At 37.8% G+C, this 23,929-nt stretch overlaps 1 protein-coding gene across 1 annotated transcript in view; it reads right to left on the reverse strand.

Moving 5' to 3' along the window:
• The window catches only part of PTPN4 (protein tyrosine phosphatase non-receptor type 4), a gene marked incomplete at its 3' end in the record, with an annotated part of 144,046 nt that overhangs the window by 91,190 nt on the left and 28,927 nt on the right, over nucleotides 1–23,929 (reverse strand). The window contains exons 2-4 of the mRNA XM_082682078.1: nucleotides 12,873–12,980; nucleotides 4,018–4,060; nucleotides 3,841–3,919 (exon numbers count right to left, since the gene is read on the reverse strand). Of these exons, the coding sequence (XP_082538204.1) occupies nucleotides 3,841–3,919; nucleotides 4,018–4,060; nucleotides 12,873–12,980 (230 nt within the window). The remainder of the gene's footprint in view (nucleotides 1–3,840; nucleotides 3,920–4,017; nucleotides 4,061–12,872; nucleotides 12,981–23,929) is intronic.

The following is a 23,929-nucleotide window of genomic DNA, read 5'->3' on the forward strand; positions in this document are numbered from 1 at the left end:
CTTTCCATCTTCATTTGGGTTAAGAAAGCTCTCTTTGATCAAAAAAAAAAAAAAAAAAGAAAGAAAAGAAAAAAAAGGTAAGTTCCTTTCCCTACTATTGCTCTACTATTAAAATTGCCAAGTACCCAATTTCCTTTAAAACCAACAAAAATGTAAGTATCCTGTAACAAGACTGCTGAAGTTGCTTACAAGATGGCACTCCCCTTCTGTCCTTGCTAGTGGGTAGTCATCCCTTCATAGATTTATCAATGCCTGGGTAAAGTCCCCTGTGCTGTATCATGTTGGCAGAAGATACAATTTTGTGTCTTTTAACGTTTAAACAGAGAATCTTAAGACCTTCATTTCACCCAACTAAAAAAAGTTCACATACTCCAAGAGCCAAAAATTATTTAAAATTTTAGTTGTTTAGCTGATTAAAGTCATTAAAGAGTTCCATGACAATATTCAAATTACCAAAGAATGTAATTAAGGTTTTCAGAGAATCAGATAAAAAAAGCTGATACAAATACCCTGGCTTCATATATTAATGAATGAAGTATATAAACGCTGTTAGGCTTAATACATAGTATTACACTATTATCTATGTACTCAATCCAAGACAACATATTTCTATCTGGCCTACTTGGCTTCATAATTAAAAGTTAAAGGTTTCTGGTGGGAAAGTCCTTTTTTTTTTAAAATATTTATTTATTTAGGCTGCGCCGAGTCTCTGTTGTGAAACCTGGGATCTTCAATGCGGCATGCAGAATCTTTAGTTGGGGCATGTGGACTCTTAGTTGTGGCATGTGGGATCTAGTCCCTGCCCAGGGATCGAACCCAGGTCCCCTGCATTGGGAGCTTGGAGTCTTACCCACTGGACCACCAGGGAAGTCCCTGGTGGGAAAGTTTTACAGTTAGGATTGAAATGTGTATATCCTTGACATAATATTGTAAATCCTACACAAATAACACCTATGTTTCCTGAATTTGATTTACACACTAAGCAGTAAGGACTGATAGAGCAGAAACTGGAATTAAAAGTCCTAAGCTAAACCAGCCTGTGATCTTTGGCAAATTACTTAAAATTGGGTGGAGCCTTAGTTTCTCTATTTGTAAAAAGGAAGTAACATCACTTGCCTGGTATATGTATCCCAGGGGCCCTATATATGGTGATAAAAGCCCAATTTTTAAAGACAATTAAGACCTTTAAGGTAGATTAATAATGATTGAGCTAAATGCAGAAATACGTTTAAGCTGTAAAAAAAAATACAATAACATACCATGCACTAAACACCTATTACGTACTGAGTACACCTAAGCACTAAAAAGATATGAAAGAAATGTCATTTGTATTCTGATGACTCCTAAGAAAATGCCAATTCTAATTACGCCAGCACCTGTTAATACAAATGACATTTAACCTGACGAAAGGTCTGTGACTACTTTCTTTTTTTACCACTAATCCAAAATAGAATCTCAAGGCAAGGAGGTGTAGCAGTAATTTCTTGTTTTGTGGGGTTTAAACTAGTCCTTAAAATTTAGCCGCTAACTGTGGCTAAGGGTATCCTACTATTAATCATGACCACAACAAGAAGGCTACCCAAGCACTAAAGTTTTAAAGGAGTATTTTTTTAGCCGTGGAATCACCTGGAAGCCTATGCCCAGGTCCCATCTGAGACCTATTAAATCAGTTTCCAGGGGCGTTGCCAAAGCATCAGCACGTTTTAAAGCTCCCCTGTAAGTGATTCTAACTTGTAATCAGGGTAGAGAATCCTTGATGTGCACAATGGTGATAAAAATAAGATCGGCCCTTCACTCCATTTTACCAAGCAACGCCAGTTACAAGGTTCCAGGACATTCCATCATAAAGGATTTTTGAAAGAATGCATTATTTCTAGGCAGAACAAAGATAATATTCTAGACTGATGGACAGCACAATTGCTCAATTTCTACCAAACGTGATTTTACTTTATTCTACTTCATGAAGGTAGTTTGACTTTAATTATCAGTGAGACACATTTATTCCTTGGTTATGTTTTCAACACAGGCCATAAAAGAACCAACAGATTCAAGCTCATTAAGAAATTTAAAGACAGTTTTCTGAGTGAAATAAATTATGAATATGGCTACAATTGATAATATTTTAATTGCTTATGTGAACAAACTTTTCATAAGCATTAAATACATTAGAAATCCAATTAAAAATTATTGGTCTTTTATTTACAAATATTTCTTATAATTTAAAAATCTAATTACATAAATATATATTATGGAATACTTTGTTACTTGATTTCAAGTTACAAGTACTAGTAAAAAATGCATTTTGGGCTTTCCTGGTGGCGCAGTGGTTGAGAGTCCACCTGCCGATGCAGGGGACACGGGTTCGTGCCCCGGTCCGGGAGGATCCCACATGCCGTGGAGCGGCTGGGCCCGTGAGGCATGGCCGCTGAGCCTGCGTGTCCGGAGCCTGCGCTCCGCAACGGGAGAGGCCACAACAGTGAGAGGCCCGCGTACCGGGGAAAAAAAAAAAAAAAAAAAAAATGCATTTTAAAATCCTTTATAATTCACAATTTTCAGTAATTGAGAGTAGTTTCCTTGAAGTTCCTCCAAAATTAGGGAAAGTTTGACTCCACTGAGAATTATTTAAGATAAAAGATCTTGTTATTTTAATTATTTAACAACAACAACAAAACCTGACTAAGAGCTACAATATTAAACTAAATATTTACACGATACAACTTGGCTTTTCAAGATAAATTAGGTTGGACGTTATTAGGGTCAAATGTTAGGACTGCCTAATCCCAGATCTATATTCCTGAGTTCTCCTGTTAGAAGAAAGGTGACAGCCTGACCCCCAACAAACACACAGAAAAGGACTCTCAAAAGTTCTTTTTTCTCCACTTCACCACAGTATTCTAAAGGGTAACCAATACATTACCATCTAGGAGCCTACCTACAGGTGGCTTTAGGTGTGGGTTTTTAATTTGGCGCCCATCTTTCAGAGTAATTCTGAATATAGTGTTACCTATATTCTTATATCTTAAGGAAGGTATAATATGCTAATTTTTAATTCTGTCTTTTTTTAAAAAAACTAATTACTAATTCTGTCTTTCAAGCAATACACAAGGTTATCACTCAGGTTTTTTTAAACAATGACAGTTACCACACTGTGATCACTCCCCACTATTTCCACCTTAAACAGTTCACCTAACATTTACACACTACCAAAACGCTCATCTGGGTCACTCTTGTGTGTACTTTGTCAAGTAGAAGGGACAACAAACTCAGCTGTAAATTAATACTAGACCTACAACGGCCAGTAGAGGGGGCATTTACAGGCCTGAACGTGCTAGAGCGCTCTGCCAACTCCCTGTACAAAGATGCCTGCTGTGCTCTGTAAAGTGCAGCACTCCTACACTTAACGGCGTACAGTTTATAAAGCCTATGTCCCCCTCCATGGAAATAACGTATATATAGAATATATTTTTACAAGAAAAAAAACAGCAGACAATTCTCACTATGCAGAATGCCTTGAATACAACTGCAGCATCATCTAATTACCTCAGTTAGTTACAGCAGTGCTTCTGAACCATTCTTCACAAGTCGAGAAGTTAATATTGATATGGCTCGGGAAGCTGCTTGTGGCTGGACGGGGCGGCCCTGGGGTTTCAATCTCCTGAAGCCCTCCCAGCCATCCAACAGAGGAGGAGACTTAGCTTGAAACGTCTAGAACCCACTCTGTGTGCTGGCAGGGAAGCTCAGAATGATGTCATGGTAATCTATTTTTACCTAACTAATTTCAAAATTTCATAATGGTTTTGACAATATTTTCAAGTAAAAACATGCTCCATAAAAACCCACCTTGTATATTCTTCTTGTAACTTGTTGGGGTCACTTACAAAAAATTTGACTCTAAAGTTCAAACTGTAAGGAGATCCTCCTAGAATTAATAAAAGCAGTTCTAATTAATTAGATTATATTAGTCCTTCATCTTTATAAAGTATACTTGTATAACATCAAATAAATATGTTTGCTCACTCTTTAGCTGCTTCCTTATTGGTTTGTTTGGATCCAGCCACCTCTGAAAAATAAATAAATAAGACTGATTTCTTTTTTTCCTGGAGGAACTAATACATCAATTCTTGCAAGTCTGTTCCATTTGAAGATTAATGCTAAAAATTGCATTTTTTGAAAAGGCCTAGGTAGGGGGAAAAGAATCACTAAATTACAGACTCATATCAAATATAACAAAATTATGCTAGAAAGTATTGAATGTACTTGTGCTTTAAGATTTTGATTTCAATTTCTCATTAAGTTATATAGTGTGCAATAACCTCTATTCCAAAAGTAAAAAATGCTTAATAATCACTGCAATATGAAGTGATTCTGTTAATTTAACTATATTATATAATAGTCTATCAAGTTTTTAAAATTCTCTTTATCTTTCATAAAAATATGCTTGGCTTTATGCTCTCATTCAGACAAAATTTAACTACACATCATGAAAATCTACTCTTATGAAAAATTTTAACTCCCTTAAAAAAGAAAACAAAAAACAAAATACCCCCCCATAACACCCCATACTAATTTTTTAAGAGACAATGTTTAGTTTGGGGAAGGACTGCTTTTTGTATATGAAAATTTCAAGTAGTCTCGACACTTTTGAATGCCAGTTAAGCTCTATTTCAGGCGAACTATAACTAAATTCAGAAAACATTTCAACTGCCAACGTTCAGTTAAAAAAATTAAAGAATCCAAAATGAGGTGATAGACGTGGCAGTATTTTCAAAGCACTACACAAATATAAGCTTATATATCGTTACTTATAAACTGTCCTCCTACCACCCATACTTGATTCCATGCAGAGCACACAAACAGATTTCAGTGACAAGTGGCTGAAAGTCATCCATGAATCCTTCCTTTCCATTATCCATAACATCCAACATATCCAATCCAACTAATTCTACCTTCAAACCGTCCCTAGAATTGAATAATTCTTCACCATCTACTCTGCCACCATCCATGTCTCTGGGACAGCCCTGGCCACAGCCTCTTACCTACGGCTCTGCCTCTTACCATCATCCTCCCTCCCCCCGAAGCTACAGTAGTCTTTTTTTTTTTTTTTTTGCTACAGTAGTCTTTTAAAAGGCTCACTCCTTTGCTTAACATCTCTTGATAATTTCTCAATGTTAAGGTCCAAAGGCCTTACTGTGGCTTACATGGTCTCTCCCTACTTCCTTTTTTTATTCTATTGGTCTTTCTTTAATGTTTTATTTGCCTCAGTTAATTTTAAAAATATATATTTCAAAGAGGCAATTTTAGACTCCTGATAAGTTTTGGAAGCCTTAAAATACCAATCAAAATAGGTGTCCAGTTCAGTTTTGACAGTTCCAAATCTGTGGCTAACACAATTTTTTTTTAACATATACATATATCCACTCTTTCTTAGATTTTTTTCCCATGTAGGCCACCACAGAGCACTGAGTAGAGTTCCCTGTGCAGCAGGTCCTTATTAGTTATCTATGTTATACGTACGAGTGTGTACATGTCGATCCCAGTCTCCCAATCTACTCTCCCTCCCCCCGGTAGCCATAAGTTTGTTTTCTGCATCTGTGCGTATTTGTTTCGTAGGTAAGTCCCTTTGTACCCTTTTGCAGACCCACATGTAAGTGATATCATGTGTTACTTCTCTCCTCACTTCCTCCACCTCAGTTTACTGAGCTCCAGCTTAATGGCCTCCTTTCTGTTTCCCCAAGATGCCATCTTGGGGCCTTCAATTCTAAGCTTCCTTATGCACAGAATGTTCCTCTCTGGCTTTTCCCATGGCTGACGTCTTTCGTTATCTAAGTCTCAGCTTAAATTCCACCTCATCAGAAAGGCCTTCATGGACTGCCTTATCTATCAAAAGTATCGTATGTCACAAAGCTCCTATCTACTTAGTTATTTTCCTTCGGGTAAGGAACGTTAAATTCCTTCATAACATTTTCTTAATTGCAACATATTTGTTTTACTTTTTTATTGCCTATCTCCTTTCTTAGATTTTGAACTCCTTAAGGTAAGGAATAAAATCTGATTTATAGCTGAAGGGTCAGTACCCAGCACAGAACATGGCATATAACATCTACTAAAAATACCTGGTGAAGGACTAACCCTGCTGAATGACTCAGTGGGACGGGGGAATCTGTTTCTGTGCCAATAATCAGATGGTTTTCACCCCTACTTAACACATCTGTTCCCCCTATGTATCCACCCATTTATCCATAGTCTCACCCATCTATCAATCTGGTGATTTTTTCCTCCATACTTTCTAGAAAAAAAAACATAAATTACATTTACTTTAATGTCTTCTAAAATCGAACTTTGGGACCAGTTATTGCCCCAAAGCCTGCCTTCCTGACCAGAAATGCAGACATATTTACATAGACAAGTAGATGTGTGAGGCTGACACAGCTAGGAGTACACTAACAAGCACTGGGAAATGTAATACTTCCTCAATGACGTCAATTAGATAGGACGTAGGTTCTTGGCTTAAAACCATGAAGATGGAGCCAGATGAACTTGAGGGTCACAGGGTCAACTTCACTCATGCCACCCCAAAATTCAGTTCAGATTCTAACTAGCAACTGCACTGACTTTACCAGTGAAATCTTCACAGCAGTGAGTCTCCCTCATCCTGAACGTGTTATTTCTCCATTTACTCGTGTCTTCTATTATCTCTTCCTGTAAAGTTTTATAGTTTTCTTCCTATAGATTTTGACACCCTTAATGTCAAAAGTTTATTCATAGATATTCAATGGATTTGGGTTTTTAAAAGAAAACTTATTTAATTTGCTATTTTGTTGGATTATGTTCCCTAATTGATATATTGAAAGATATTGATATTTATTTGTTTCTTCAGCTTTAAGTCCTACTAGTTGTAAAAAGTTTTCCAAATGATTCATTTGGACTCTCAAGGCAGATTCATTTTATCACTAAGAAGAAATGAGTTCTCTGCACCTTCATCCCAAACACACAAACATATTTATTCCACAGGGAACTGCACCTGCTGCCCTCGTTGAACCAGAGAAAGAGAAGAGGGCTAAGCAGCGTAGCTGTTTCAAATCGTTTTGATAAACTGTGCTGCCTGACCCTGAAAACTCTCCGCCTCTACTGTATTTCTTTGCTACATTCTTTTTCGGTTTCCTCTATTTGATTTTTTCCACCAATCCTTGCAAGCACTGAATCTTCTAAGAAATCCTTAACACTTCTTGTCTGCTCATGGCACTCACTGGAAAGCAACAAAAAGCAGGCAGAAGAAATTGGACCTAAGTCTATTCTTGAAAAACAAAAACTGCAACGGGTGAGATTTCTATAGTTGCAGTTTTTTGCCTGAGAGCAATCTCAAATCCTGCACCAGGCAGGGGACAGCCTCACTAAAACTTGAGGTGTCAGTGGACAGAGTTCAGGCAGGAGTGGCAGGGTACCCAGAAAATTGAGGAGGAAATCCTGAAAGAGAGGGAGGCAGCAGAAGGGCTTAACTCTAAAATCCGGATATAAAAGCCACCTCAACTCTGGCTGACAGTTCAACTTCTACATGCACAGGAAGATCCCAAAGCCCCAGGAAAGAGAAGCAGTTGCAAACGTAAAGAAATGAATAGAGATAACCGTTCGCCCAAAGGGAAGCAGGGTATGGACTGTGGGTCCAGATCCACTCGTTCGCAATAACACAGTCCAAGTCGTACAGGACGTCACTACCCTGCCCATAGCCAAGCTCCTTCTATCACCCTGAGAGGTTCCCTGTGTCCCTCTGCACCCAGTCCCCCAAGCCCAGGCAATCACTGATCTGCTTTCAGTCACTATATACCAGTTTTGCTTGCTCTACAATTTAATATAAATGAAATAATAGAGGATATCATGCAAAAATATAACCATTATTTTTCATCCATTCACTATTGACAGATGTTAAAGTTAATTCAGGAATGAGCTATTATGAATAAAGCTACTATGATCATTTGTGTACAAGGTTTCGTGTAACATGTTTTCATTTCTCTTGGATAAATATCCAAAAGAGGGGTTCCTTGGAGGTACATATTAAATCTATGTTTAGTTTTACAAGAAACTGCCAAACTCTACTTTCCAAAGTGGTTGTATCCTTTTAAAGTCCTACCAGCAATCCTTAATAATTGCTCCACATCCTTGCCAAAGTGTGGTATTGTGAGACTCTAATTTTTTAACTATTCTAATGGACGTTCAGTGACATCTCATTGTGGTTTTACAATGCCCTGATGCACCTGTGTTCAGCAGATGTCCTTTATCACAGTGAGAATGGTCCTTTTCCAAGTTTAAGAGTTTTCATTATGAATGGATGCTGAATTTTATTCTATGTAAATTATGCCTCAATTACACTGATTTAAAAGAAAAATTCTAGAGGCCAGAAGCACACTTAATGGTGAGACGCTGAGTACCTTCCTCCTACGACAGGGAACAGGTAAGGCAGGGTGCTGCCGTCAGTCACCTCTATTCGTCATTGTCCTGGTAGCCTCAGCTTTCATGTAATAAAGAATAAAAAATAAGGGTAAAAAAGAATAAAGACTGGGAGGGAAGAAGTAAAACTCCCTATTCACATATGACATGATTTACGCAGAAAAAAGCATGTTTACATGACAATCTATGTAGAAAGATTGTCATGTAAACATGTTACATGAGCTCCACCCCATGTTACTGGAGCACCACCCCAAACTTTCTGAATCAGAAACTCTCTATGTAGAAAATCCTACAGAATTTACAAAAAGTGACTAGAATTAATAAGTGAGTTTAGAAAGGTTACACAATAAAAAAAATAAACTGTATTTCTATATGCTAGAAATAAACAAATTGGTAACTGAAAAAGAAAACCAACAATACCATTTGCATGGTTCTTCTATCTACCAAGTTGCCAAAGACAGAATCTGAGATACCAGACTCTCTGAGTTCACTCTTTCCCTCATGAGCCCTGCTGACTTTCTCTCCTGACTCTCTTGAGCACTTACCCACCACCAGAGCCAATCCAGTAACTCACTAGTGCAACAATCTCTCACCTGTCTCTAGTTTGCCACTTTACTTGCCACTGGCTATACTGTACCCAGAGTGGTATGTCTAAAATACAATTTTCATGTTGCTTGTGTAAATAAATCCTTAGGCTGGTACAATCTTAACACAGATCAAAAGCACTTGATGATCTATTGCACTACTCGTATCTCATCTGTGACCCATCTTCTCTTCCTGCTCTATATTCCAGCCATAGGTATTAAAAAATTCTTTTTCAGTTCCTCAAATACAACAGTCCTCTCTCTTCACTCTGGAACCCTGCATATGCTACTGATTCTCTCTGAAATACTTCTCTGCACCCCAGATCCCTCTGTCATTCCCTCCCAAAATGGAACCGGGTTTAAAGAGAACAAAAACAAAGATCTATCATTTGGCAGGCTACCGAAGAGGTTTATACAAAAGGTAGGTAGTAAGAGCCTGAATTAAGGTATTACAGTAGAAACAGATGAAAGGAACATGAGAGAAATACCATATGAGAACATGAGAGAAATAAAAGCAAGCATTTTAGCAATCATGTGGTACTAAAATATGGTTTGTTGAAATAAGTCATTCTCTATGTGACTTCTATATTTCTTCAAACCAGATGAAATAATTCAAGAACACTGAGTTATATGAAATTAATCTTCAAAGAGTAGACCAAGCTATTCTCTATGAATCATTTCTTACCTAATTAACAGTCTACTGGGTTAGAGCAGTGGTTTTCAAAATGTGGTGCCTTGAACTACCAACAGCATTGGCATTACAGGGGAATTTGTCTGAAATGTGAATTACCGGAGCTCCACCCCTAACTTTCTGAATCAGAAACTCTAGGCATAGGGCCCAGAAATCTGTACTGTAAGAAGCCTTCAGGTAATTCTGATGTAAGTTCAAGTTTGAAAGTCACAAGGTTAGGGGATACGGAAACAGTAGTAAACCAGTAAATATCATAACCACAACAAAACTCTCAGAAGGATGAAACTGCAGAAAGAACAAGTCAACAGTAATCATAATCTACTCTCTGTCCCACTGAAGGGCACTGTAATTCACTCTGGGGGCCAAAAAAAAAAAGAAAGTAAATATATTACTCATGATGCACACGAGTAACAATCTCGAGGCTCTGATGAATATCACGCTGATAAAAGCCACTAAGGTACAGCCACCTCGAAGTGCTTATAAAATTAAAGAAATTATGGGTAATGAATTACAACCATGTTACTCATTATTTTGCCCACTCACTCAATACACATTTACTGAATACAACTATTATACAAGACATTATGCTACGAGCGAAAGCTGTGATAAATAGGTTTTAAATGAAAGCAGAAGAAATTTCAAAAAGTCAAAGCTTTTCTTTTAAGTAATTTTGTTTGTTGCACTGGAATTCATTGCCAAGGAAGATTCTAAAGCAAAGGATAGTCAACTATGATTCTGTGTTTGTTACATATAAGACTACAATCAAATGCCAGGTGCTTTTTCAGTTTATCAGTTATAAATCCAATTAAACTAATTTCAGCATCTACACGCCTAAGACAATACTGATTCTGATCCTCAAAGGCGAATATTCAGTATCTATACATATGAAATATATATGCAACACATACATTTACACACTATATATATACACATGTATATATAACATATATGAGCTTTAAGATGAAGAAACTCTTAACTAGTAAGAATTGACAGGGGTTAATTCTTCGGGGATATTACCAAGTCCCTTTCGGTCACTGCTGGTAATTTTATGGCATGAGTACCTCCTCTCCTCCATATGCTCATTTTTATAAGTCCTGTGCATCTGCATCATTCTCTCTTGGGAAGGGAAAATAAAGGCTTTGGAGTCAGATAAATATGACTTCAAATCCTCTTGCAGCTACTTAATTATCTGTGTGATTAAACGAGTTTTGTAAGCCTCAGTTTTTCATCTTTAAGAGAATTTTAACGATAGTTTCATAAGATTATTGTGAGAATTTGGTTTACTAACAAGTCCGCAATAGATATTTAATAAACGTTACACCCTGACTCCTTCTCTTTTTTAAAATGGCATCTCTTTTCCTCAGTCCATTAATTATCCTCAAAGTCTTGACATATTTCACACTGACAACCAGAAATGGGACAATAATTACATTTGTGCTCTAAAGGCCCCTCCTTAGACACCTTTTGGCATTTCACAGATTCTTCTGAATATTTAAATACTGAAGTTGTAGTGCTGTGTACGGAAAAGACCTGCAGGGGGAGTTAGGAGACCCAAGTCTAGTTTCATTAACACCAGCAAAGTAGCTTGGGCTTTATCTCCTTGGATTGGGATAATTTCTCATGAAAAATAAGTGTGGTGAGACAAAATAATCTCTAAGGCTTCTTTTGCGTCTTTAAAACTGTATGATTCTAATCTGGGGGGAAGAATTATTCTGGATCATCAGCAATTGGTCCCTGGGACCTGGAAATATAATACCTTATTTCAGAAGGGATGCTCAAGATGGAAAAGTAAGACAAAGTAAGAAAAAGTAGGAGACAGCCAAGAGATCAACGCAGCTCAAAATACTGATACCTCTGCTTCCCCACATTTATCCTGCTGTAATTGTTTTAGAGTAGAAATGTCTTCTTGTGTACAAATTTATGAGACAGAATGTTTACTTCTTGTAACATATGTGGTCTCAATTATTAGTCCTTCTGGAACACTTTCTTAGTGACTATGGTGATAAGTAACTGGTCTCTTTCTTCTTTGTTGTCTGTCTCTTCTCCAAACCATCTAAGGACAGGCTTCTATCTAAACGGTCTGACCTATGAGTGTCAGCAAGATAATCTAAGAATTATCTATTTTTTTAAATCTCAATATTGCACATAGTAGCAGACACCTTTCACGTATTTGCCTGGCTAACAATTTATCTTTCTGTGAAAGGTAGCATTACTGACATTTCTACTCACTTCTATCAATATTTTCGCGTTCATTTATTAAGAAATAACACTATTTCTCTAGGCCTTGGAGCAGCTCAAGTCATCTGATGAAGTACGAGGAAAGTTTGTTTTTATTTCAGTTCAGTGTAAAAGGCTTTATTTCCACTGAGACTAGCTGGACCTTGCTTTATTTTATCCACCTCATCTTCACAGTTTTTCATACAAAATCAGTAAGTAATGCCAAGAAAAAGTAATATTTAACATTTCACATTTACTTTCCACTAACCATTCTTTCAGAGACCTAGGACGTAACCATGAGAAAAAACGAGAGCAAGAGATAGAAGCCCTACTTTCCTCCCAATCGTTACTCGTATTTTCCATATAAGACCTTACAAACTGATTTCTAAAGAACTGATTCAGAGAACCATTTCTTCAGCCTCCCAATTTTTCTCAACTATACAAAACATTTCCTTCAAAACAGTCATTCTCCTGTACTAGGCAAAAGGATATCATATTCGTTTGTGAAAAACCCTCACTGTATAACCATATAAATTTACAAAGAATTCACAATTTTAAGATGAAAAACTAATTTCATCTTAATGCAGGCTAATTTGTGTAACACTCAAGATACATTAAGTATTTACTTCAATATTGTAATGTTAACATTTTAACCTTTATGCCCAATTTTCTCTCCAAGATTTGCTTCTCAGTTGTCTGAGACAAGTAGAGAAAGAAACTGGCACCCGATCTATAGACTGACTTATGATTAGAAAAACCTTAATAACCCAACAGATTAAAATATCAAGAAACTGAAGTTCAAAGGCAAAAGAATTACCTGTAATCATTCAAATTAAAAATTTTAAAAAACTCAAACAGTGAACATTATAAATCAGAAAGGACTTATTATGAAGAGAGAAAAATTGCAATGGCAATGAAAAACAGCAGCTTACACTTACTGGGTTATCTGTGCAATCGTCAGCCAGCTGTAAACCAAAATAGTCACGCTCAGTCAAATCAAGGTGCCTGAAGACCATCTCCAACAGAACCTGTCCCTGATCATGTTTCTGGAAGAAAAGTAACAGGAAATCAAACTGACAGGCTACATCCTTTCACATTTTGAAACTCCTGGACTCTCCTCTTTTATTAAGTTGGCAACTGGTTCCATGCCAACGACTTGGTTGAGCAATAAAGACTCCACATGTTACATCGTACTTAGAAAAGTCTGACTTTGGGCAAACTGGTTCAAGGGGTACATAATAAAGATGAAGATATAAGGGAAACCTTTGAAAATGTCTTCTGCTTTTAGGCTATTCTCGTGGCATTTTTGTAATTTTATATTGTTAGCACATTAACTCATGTATGTATCCATATCATTTGTCTTACTGTCTTATTCTTACCTTTAAATTATGGCTGGAAAGTGACATATTTGACTAAGTACAATTTAAAATTTGTGTGTATAAGATAGATAATGCCACAAAAAGGGAAATAAAACAGTGAAAATTATGTGCAGCAAACTGATAACATTCTAATTATCAAAGAATACAGAGAACTTTAGGAAAAGGTCTCTTTTCAATCTCACACCAATTTTATCATGTGGGCATCATGCTGTGGCTTCCCTAAGTCCCGTAGCTACCAAGCTGTGGCACAAAGGGCATGATTGGAACTTTCCTAAAAAGAAATGTAGCTAATCACTGAAAACATGGAGAAACTGCTAACATGTTCAGCAATAAAAGAAATCACAGTGGGAAACCATAATGACACACCATGAACACACAACAATCCAAAAAGTAAAATCTAGTAAGATAAAAAATACCTAATGCTGGATCTGCTGTATAAAAAATAAATTAATTAAATTTAAAAAAAAACCTAACGCTGCTAACATTGTGGACAGGTATCATCTGTTGGGAAAGCACTTTGGAAACATTAGCAAGAGCGGTAACAGTATTGGCTACTTCTGTCATCCTAACCTGAGTGAAAAATAAAATCCAACTTTGGGAGAAACAGCTATACACCCCAACACATTCAGTGCAGTGTTATTTACATGAGACAAATACTAGGAAAACACATTGGCGAACAGTGGTGTATTTTTCCACCAATTTCGCCTCTCAATAGCTATGATAGTTTGGTAGCTTCCAGCTACAAGTTAGAATCAAAACTCAGAGCTGAAACGATAAGGACGTCAGTATTTTTTTCATACAGCGGAAAGCAGAGAGAGACGACAGACTCCAGAGTTGGCTAGTTCAGTAGATCAACGGTGTAATCAAGTACCAGGTCTCTCTCATCTCTCTAATCCACATTCCTGCTGTCAGCTACATTCATAGGCTGTTAGTGAGATGGTCAGAGCTATTTCAAAATTCACAGCTGCAGATGACCATGTTCAAAAGAACGACCTTCCTTGTAAAGAGCTTCCCTTCACGTCTCAGTGTGTCAAATAGCTACTTCCAAAACTCATCAATGGCAGGAAGTATGTGCCTCAAACAGTGCTTTACAATGGTGGTCCCCATTTGAATAACCTGTGAACATTTTTTGTACTGATGCAACTCACCTCCCCCACCCGTCTCCCATTCTCATTAAATTGGCCCAGGGTGGAGAAGGAGCATTAGTCTTTTTAAAAAGGTGCTAAGGTGAGCCTAAGGTACTCTTCTAGAGACAAGATGGAGTAGATGCATTTCTCCCTATACTTCCAGCTGAGTGAAACCAACGAACAACAACAAAATGCAGAAAAATTGTTTTTAAACTCTGAAAGATAAAAGTAGCAGCCTGGGGCTTCCCTGGTGGCGCAGTGGTTGGGAGTCCACCTGCCGATGCAGGGGACACGGATTCGTGCCCCGGTCCGGGAGGATCCTACATGCCACGGAGCGGCTGGGCCCGTGAGCCATGGCCGCTGAGCCTGCGCGTCCCTCAACGGGAGAGGCCACAACAGTGAGAGGCCCGCGTACCAAAAAAATAAAAGTAGCAGCCTGGCTAGGGAACTCCTTGGGTTTTCTTTCCATTTCTTTTTATTGAGGTAAAATTCACATAATGTAAAATTAACCATTAAAAGTGCGCAATCCTTCTGCATTTAGTGCATTCACAATACTGTGCAACCATCATTTCTACCTAGTCCCAAAACATTTTCATCACGCCAAAAGAATACTATACCATATCCACTGAACAGTATCTCCTGCCCCAGACCCTGGCAAGCACGCATCTGCTTTCTGTCTCTATGGATTTACTTATTGTGAATATTTCATATAAATGGAATTGAACATGTGACCTTTTCTGTCTGGCTCCTTTCACTCAGCATTGTTTTCAAGGTTCCATGTTGTAGCATGTATCCACATCTAATCCCTTTATATGGTTAAATAATATTCCATTATATGAATATATCACAACTTGTTTATCAGTTGATGGACATTTGGGTTGCTTCCACCTTTTGGGTACTGTTGTTTCTGAGGCAGGAGATAGATGCGCCCCAGGCTGCGCAGCTGGAGTCTGTCCCCTGTGGACAGATACTCCAAGACAAAGATAATAGCGGGAGCAGAGAAGAGCTGAGTCCTGACCAGATAAGAGATAAAGATACCCCATTCCTCATTCTCGAGGTCAAAGAGACCCTCCTGACTACACACGCGCAGAACGGCTCCTCAGGAGTCAAAAAAGGGAGGGGACGCCACCCATAGTAGGTGATGTCAACCTACCCATAGGCCTCTTTGCTAGAATCCACCTTGGCTAAGAGATGCATGCACACACAGGGGAGGACCCTGAGATAAACCAAATACGGACTCAAGAGCCAGGCAAAGCAAGATGACTGGCCAGAGGAAACCCAGAAGAAATGCCCCATAAAAGTGATTCAAACTACCACAAGGGCACAGCTCTTTCTCTAAGCCCATCTGTGTGTCTATCCACATGAACCCTTTTTCCTTCTAATAAACACTTTACTTGTTTCATTACTTTCTGTCTCTTTGTGGAAATTCACTTCTACAAAGCCGACAGGCCAGGGTCTTGTCACTGGCCACTGGCCTAGTGGCTAGGATTCAGTGCTCTCACTGCCACGGCCTGACTTCAATCTCCGGCTGGAGAACCAAAATCCTGCTTCAAGCCACTGCAGCTGGGGCCACCCGAGATACTTCCACCTTTTGGTAAAGGCGTACAAGTTATCTGTTTGAGTATCTGCTCTCAGTTCTTCTGGGTATATACACAGAAGTGGAATGAATGGATCACATGCAAATTCTGTTTAACTTTTTGAGGAACCACCAAACACTTTTCCATAGCAGCTGTACCATTTGATGTTCCCACCAGCAATGCATGAGGGTTCCAATTGCTCCACATCCTTGCCAACATTTGTTATTTTCTATTCTTTTGATTAAAGCCATCCCACTGGGTATGAAGTGGTACTTCACTGTGGTTTTGATTTGCATTTCTATAATAACTAATGATGCTGAGCATTTTTTTCATGTGCTTGTTGGCCATTTGTATATCTTTGGAGAAATGTCTAATAAAGTCTTTTGCCCATTTTTTAAAGTGGGTTAATAATCTCTCCGTTGTTGTGTGTTGAGTTCTTTTTATATTCTAGATGCTAGACCCTTAACAGACATATGATTTGCAAATATTTTATCCCTTTTCACAGGTGTTTTTTCACTTTCTTGATCACTACTTGTATACACAGAAGTTTTAAATTTTTCTGAAGCCCAACTTATTCATGTTTTTCTTTTGATGCTTGTGCTTTCAGTGTCATATCTAAGAATTCATTGCTAAATCCAAGGTTATAAAGAATTAACCATATATTTTCTTCAAAAAGTTTTATACTTTTAAATGTTACATGTAGTTCCTTCAGCCTGTTTTGAGTTTATCTTTGTATATGGTAGGTATATAACCTAGGTAGGAATGCAATTTCATTCTTTTGCATGTGCATATCCAATTGTCCAAGGACCACTGGTTGAAGAAACTATTCTTTCCCCACTGAATGCTCCCGGTAACTTTGTTGAAAATCTGTTGACCATACATGTAGGGGTTTATTTCTAGACTCTCAATCAAGTTTTCTTTTTACCTCACACATACCATAGACTTGGTACTGGAGAATCCTACAACCCAGAAACACCAACAGGCCCGATGGAAAGAGACCAAAAAAGCCTGCTTTCTCAAGCAAATGACCAGGAAAAGAGTCTCTATGCAGGGCAGAAACCTTACTAACAATGCTGACTCCAATCCTGCCAAACCCAGTGGAAAAAAACTGAGCCCGTCTCCAGCAGCGCCATGGAAACCAAGCAGGGGCCTGGGGTTCCATGTGCCTCCTGGTACTGCTGGCAGCAAGTGGGAAGTCTGCTCTTCTACTCTCTGCCAGCCAACAGCACGCTGCAATACACAGTCTCGCCCAGGGGTGGTATCAGCAGAAGTTGAGTGCGCAGTCTGAACCTCAGCCTAGCGGTAACAGGCAATGCTCAGACTGCCCCATGGGAGTGGTGACAGCAGAAGCTGAGAGGGAAGCCTAGATTTCCACTCCCACCACCACCCAGCGGTAGCAGGTGGCATCTGCCAAACAGAAATAAACAGGAGGATTTGGGAGAGGAGGTAGGTAGAAAAAGGGACAGTTAAACCTTGGAAGTAAAATCCAAATAAGGAACCACAAGTGAAACTGACCAAAATTAAAAGAGCAAAGGTTTAAAACTCAATTACAGTGTGGAATACGTGCAAAATTTTCAGTAAGGTCTCTGGATAAAACACACACACACACACACACACGCACACGCACACGCACACGCACACACACACACGAAGTAGACCAAAAGAGTAATGCAAAGGTTCTGGAAACCAGATTGTTATTAGAACCACAACCCACAAAGGCAGGCCAGGACCTGGATACTACACCAGAGTGACTCCCTGCTACAGAGAAGATTCAGTATAATCCAGAGTCTCATGATACATTGCCCCAAATGTCCAGGATACTACCTAAAATCACCAATCATAACCTGAAAAATCTCAACTAGAATGAGAAAAAACAATCAACAGACACCAACACTGACATGACTCAGATGTTGGAATTACCTAACAAGTGTTCTGAAGCAGCCATCATATAAATGTTTCAATGAGCCATTATAAAGGTTGTTTGAAAAATAGAATATTTTGCAAAAAACTGAAGATATAAAAGAACCAAATAGAACTTATGTAACTAAAAAACATAGTAATGAAATGAAAACTGACTAGATGTGCTCAATAGAAGAACGAAGATGAGAAAGAAGAGAATCGATGAATTTCAAGACAAATCGATAGAAATTCCCCAATCTAAACAACAGAGAAGTTAAACTAAAAAAAAAATGACCAGAGCCTCAGAGACCTGTGGGACAACAAAAAAAGGTATAACAGTCATGGCACTGGAGTCCCTAAGAGAGAAGAGAAAGAGCTTCAGGATGACAAAATATTTGAGGAAACATTCGCTGAGATTTTCACAAATTTAGCAGAAAGCAAAAACACAGATTCAAGAATCCAAGTGAACCTCAATCAAAATGAATCCAAACAAATCCACCCAAGATACATCATAATCAAACTACTGAAAACAAAGCAAAGAGGAAAAAATCTTGAAAGCAACTAGAAAAAAGAATTTACCTATAGGGAGTGACAATTCAATTAGAATAGATTTCTCATCTGCAACCGTAAGACCAGAAGGAAATGGTACAACATTTTCTAGGTGCTAAATGAGAAGAACTATCAACCCAGAATTCGCTGTTAACAGAAAATATTGCATAGCAATGAAGGGTAAATAACGACATTCTCAGAAAAAAAGAAAAGTTAAGGGAATTTATCACCAATAGACTACCACTAAAAGAATGCCTAAAAGAAGTTCTCCAACCAGAAAGGAAATAATAACATAAAGAAACTTGGAAAAACAGAAAAGAAGGAAGAGCAATGAAATGGGAGAAACTGAGGAAAATAATAAAAGCCTATCCTCTTCAGTATTAAATTAAATTATGTTTGATGGTTAAAGCAAAAAATTGAACTTTATCTGATATGCTGCCAAATGTGTGTACAGAAAAAGATTGAGACAATTATGAAGGTGGGAAGGAAAAAGTACCTAAAGGTAGATAAGTTTTTTATACGTCATTCAAGGTAAAATGTTGTTACCAATATTCTATGATAATTTATATATGTAAAATGTAATAACAAGAGCAACCACCAAAAATAAAACACCCCAAAATCAAACAAACAAAAAAAAAACCTACCCAAAGAGTTACTCAAAAACACTAAAATAAATAAAAATGAAATTTAGCAAATGTTCACATAATCTGTTAGAAAGGCAGGAAAAAGGAAACAAATGAAAGCCATAACAAACAAAGTAATAAAATGGCAAACTTAGACTCTAACATAATAATAATTACAGGAAAGTATAATATATGGTCTAAATACATGAATTAAAAGGCAGTTTTTTTAACTGAAGTATAGTTGATTTACAATGTTATGTTAATTTCTGATGCACAGCAAAGTGATTCAGTTATACATATATATACATTCTTTTTTTAATATTCTTTTCTGTTATGGTTTATCATAGGATGTTGAATAGTTCCCTGTGCTATAGAGTAGGACCTTGTCGCTTATCCTAAAAGGCTGAGATTGACAGAGTAGGGAAAAAACCATGATCCAACTATATACTATCTAAAAGAAATTTACTTCAAATATATTAATATATACGTGAGTTTTGACAGTAAAGGGATATAGAAAAAGATATACCATGTAAACATTAATTTTAAAAAGTAGGCTTGAGAGCAAGTAACTTTACCAAGGGAAAAAAGGACATTACAAAATGTTCTCACACTAAAGAACACAGCTGGAAAATTAATGAAACAAAAATTAACAGAATGGGAAGTAGAAAATAGAAAAGGCGTAAGTATAACTAGAGATGTCAACAATTAAGCAATTGCTAGAATTATTAAACAGAAAATCAGCAAGAATATAGAACTCAATGATACATTAACAGGATCCAACTGACATTTATAGGACACTCTACTCAACAACAGAATACCCATTCTTTTCAAGTGTCCATGGAACATCCATAAGGCAGATCATATCCGGGGTCATAAAACAAACCTTACTAAATTGAAAACTGAAATCATATAGAGCATGGTCTATAACCATAATTAAATCAAAATAGGAAACAGTAACAGAAAGACAGGAAGAAAAATTTAGAAACTAAACACCTGCGAGAAAAAAAGACCCATTTCTAAATAACCTATGGGATAAAGAGGACTCGGGGCGGGGGGGGAAGGAAAGGTCTCAAATCCATAGTCTAAACTCCCTCCTAATGAAAACCAGAAAAACAGCAAAATAAACAGAAGGAAGGGAGCAATATAGGTAAGAGCAGAAATCTATGGAAATCTGGTTCTTTGGAAAATCAATAAAGTTGACAAACTTATAGCAAGAGTAATGAAAAGAGATGAGACACAAATGACCAGCTACAGAGCTATAACAGGATTTTACTACACACTCCAAAAACATTTACAAGGTAAGTAAATGGTAGAAACAAATCTACACAGATAAACCTGACAACATGGATGAAATAAACTAATTCCTCAAAAAGCTGGATTATGTAACAGATTAGTCAGGTCAGAAGGTTTAGAAGGCTGCAGGAGCTACTTCCACAATGTTCAGGCCAAAGGCATGTAACAACCCCTAACAGTGAACCTCTTCAGACTCCTAAAAACATACTAAAATTCACCCAATATGAAATAGATACTTACGAAATACTTTTAAAAAAAAAAACCTCCCCCAAAATGAAATCTCCTGGACCTGATGCTTTCACTGGAAAATTCTAGGAAACATTTAATCAAGAATTAAGAACAAATCTACCTAATCTACTCAATCAATTCACTCTATGAAACCAGGATAACCCTGATATCAAAGCTGGACAAAGAAAGTATTAAAAAAAAAAACTACAAATATCCTTCATAGGACCATAGACGTAAAATTCCTTAATAAAATATTAGCAGATTGAATTGAGCAGTATCTCAAAAGGATGATACAGAATCACTAAATGGAATTTCCAGAGGTGCAAGGCTGGTTTAGTGCTCAAGAGTCAATCTCGTAGTGATGCCCAGAAAGCAGTGCCATGGACCTGCTCCCCAGCAAAACAACTATTGCTGGTGAAAATAATTTAAAAACCCAAGGATTTAAAGTCTTGGGGAACTGTCCTAAGGGTACAAAACAGCATTTATTCAAGACAGTCTACTAAATCTTGGTAAAAATAGTGAGAGTCCATGGCACTTGAGCCATCATCCACTTCCTCTCTCTTCTGCCCAGACCAACACTATGTAATCTCTGCTCCAGAAAAGTGTGGCCAAGAAATTGGGAATCCCTCTACCCTCACATCCCAGTCAAGGGTTATGGCATCTCTGCAGGACGGGGAAGTTGCCAGCATTTCTCATGCATTCCAATTCTTTGTTACAAATTTTAAATCACAGGATGGTGTGGCCAAGAAGTTGGAGGCCTCCCTCATAGGGCAAAGACTATACCACAATCACAGAAAGTAAAACAAATACTGAAGCCATGAAGCAGATGAAACTACCCAGGGTCAGAAGAAAGAGCAAGAGAACAGCTAACAGAGAACCCTGACATGTACCAAAATCCCTAGTAGGCAGAACAGTACTGCCAAAGAAGGCAATCAACAAATATTTGGTTAGCTGAATGAATGAATGGTAAAATAGTCTACAGAAAATTTTTTTTAAGTATATTGGTTTTCAAGTCCCTTTGCAAGCATTCCTGGTCCTTCAGTTTTTCTTACTTCACAAGAGGTCCAGTTAGAGAACAAGGCATTTGAGGGAATCTCTAAAACACACAAGTACATCTGCAGAGAAACGAACTCACTGGAAATAGTTCCTCTAAAGATGAAGAGGCTGTCCCTGACAGAACTTATTTAGGTTTACCATCAGAACTTTAAGTCAATAACGACTGCCAGGCAAAACCGAGATTCTTGTTGCAGACCAACCACAGGACAGCTGTGATAGAGAAAGGTTTGCAGGAAACGCTAAGCAGCCTCCCTATAGACCTGCGGCAGGGTAAGTACTCCCGAGAGTAGAATGGTAAAATGCAAACAGCAAACGGTCAGGCCAAGTCCTTATTTGGCCAGTGAGTATGTAGTCTTGGGTGAATTTTGTTTCTACTTGGCCAGCTTTACCTTACGGGATAGACTAGGTCAGGAGTTACAGAACTATCCTGTGCAGTGTTTAGGGCTCAGTGAGTGTACTCAGGGTTAGGGGCTGGTGCGTTGAGGGAGAAGAGTCCAAGGAAGGCAAATTTGAGCTTCCCGATTCAACCACAGTAACTATAACTGACCCATTACACTCACCACACTTACACAGACGTGTGTGCGTGCGTGTGTGTCATCACGGGGGAAGAAAGGATTCCATACTTTTTTTAATTCAAGTATAATTGACATACAACGTTATATTAGTTTCAGGTATATTGACATAGTGATACAAAGGATTTCTTTTTTTAAAATGTCTGAACAACTGGATTAGATGATCTCTGAGCTCCCTTGTGGCTCTGAGATTCCTTATTTCTAAAGATGCTCTCCTGAAGATGAAAACAACAAGTATTTTCACATAAGAAAAAAATCCAATTATGTAACAGATTAGTCAGGTCAGAAGGTTTAGAAGGCTGCAGGAGCTACTTCCACAATGTTCAGGCCAAAGGCATGTAACGACTCCTAACAGTGAACCTCTTCAGACTCCTAGTAGAGTGTAGACTTTGATCACCTCCTTGGATGAGAACACACCATCAGAATATGTGACTATGAAATAAAAACTTTCTGTGCAAATAATACATAAATATGACTTCTATTTCTGGTAGTAGAGTAGATTATAAATTCTAGAAAAATCCATAGAAACGCAGCTAAATTACTAGGTAAAAACTTTCAGAAAATTTTTTGTTTTCATCTGTTACTGAGCTAGTATGTATGTATGTGTGTTTGTTTGCTTATTTATTTATTTATTAGGCTGCGCCGAGTCTTAAGTTGCAGCACACAGGATTTTAGTTGTGGCATGTGGAATTCTTAGTCTAGTTCCCCGACCAGGTATGGAACCCGGGCCCCCTGCATTGGGGGGCCCACTGCACCACCCACTGCACCACCAGGAGAGCCCTGAGCTAGTATTTTTTAAAAAGGTAGAAACAAAGATCCAAAACAAAGTGAAATCAGGAAGCCTAGCTATTCAGAAATGTTAAAGTCAGTTTCTAGCCCTTAAATTTTCTAGCTTCTACTTTGACCACAGGATACATAGGAATCAGAAGTGATACCAGGTTCTCTCCAAGATGGAAATATAACAAGAGACCCACAAACTTTATATTGGCTATACTTACAGAGTAAAAGTGAAGAACAAAAAAGTCATGCCATGCAGAATAGCACAGAAAAACAAAACAAGAAATAAAAAAGTAAAAATAAAACTCGCCTATCTGGTCAGAATTCAGCTACAATGTGGCCTGAGAACCCCAAGTTAAACAATAAACTTAAACGTGGCCCTGGGATGATGGTGCCCCCAGATGACTGGCAAAAGCAAATAAAAGTCTTCTCTGGAGGAAATCAATTTTCAACCAGGACTCAAACAGATTGGTAGAGAGCACATTTTAAAAATGACCCAGTTATATGCTGTCTCCAAGAAACTCCAAATATAAAAATATAGGTAGGTTGAAAGTAAATGATAGAAAAGATATACCATGTAAACATTAACCAAAAGAGAGGAGGAGCGCCTATACTAATATTAGATAAAGTAAGCCTCAGAGGAAAAAAATGCTAGAGACAAAGAGGACATTATATAATGACAAAAGGGCCAGTCCACCAGTGAGACACAGCAACCTTAAATGTGTATGTACCAAAACAACCTTGAAAAAGAAGGACAAATGTTGGAGAACACAATTCCCAATTTTAAAACAATGAAACTACAGAAATCAAAACAAAAGGGTACTCACGTAAGGATAGACATTGGAATAGAAGAGAGTATAGTGAATTGGTTTGTGACAAGGGTATCAAGAATTTAAATGGGAATGAACTGTCTTT

This window comes from Grampus griseus, assembly GCF_964374135.1.
Source record: "Grampus griseus genome assembly, contig: HAP1_SCAFFOLD_50, whole genome shotgun sequence".
NCBI lineage: Eukaryota > Metazoa > Chordata > Mammalia > Artiodactyla > Delphinidae > Grampus > Grampus griseus.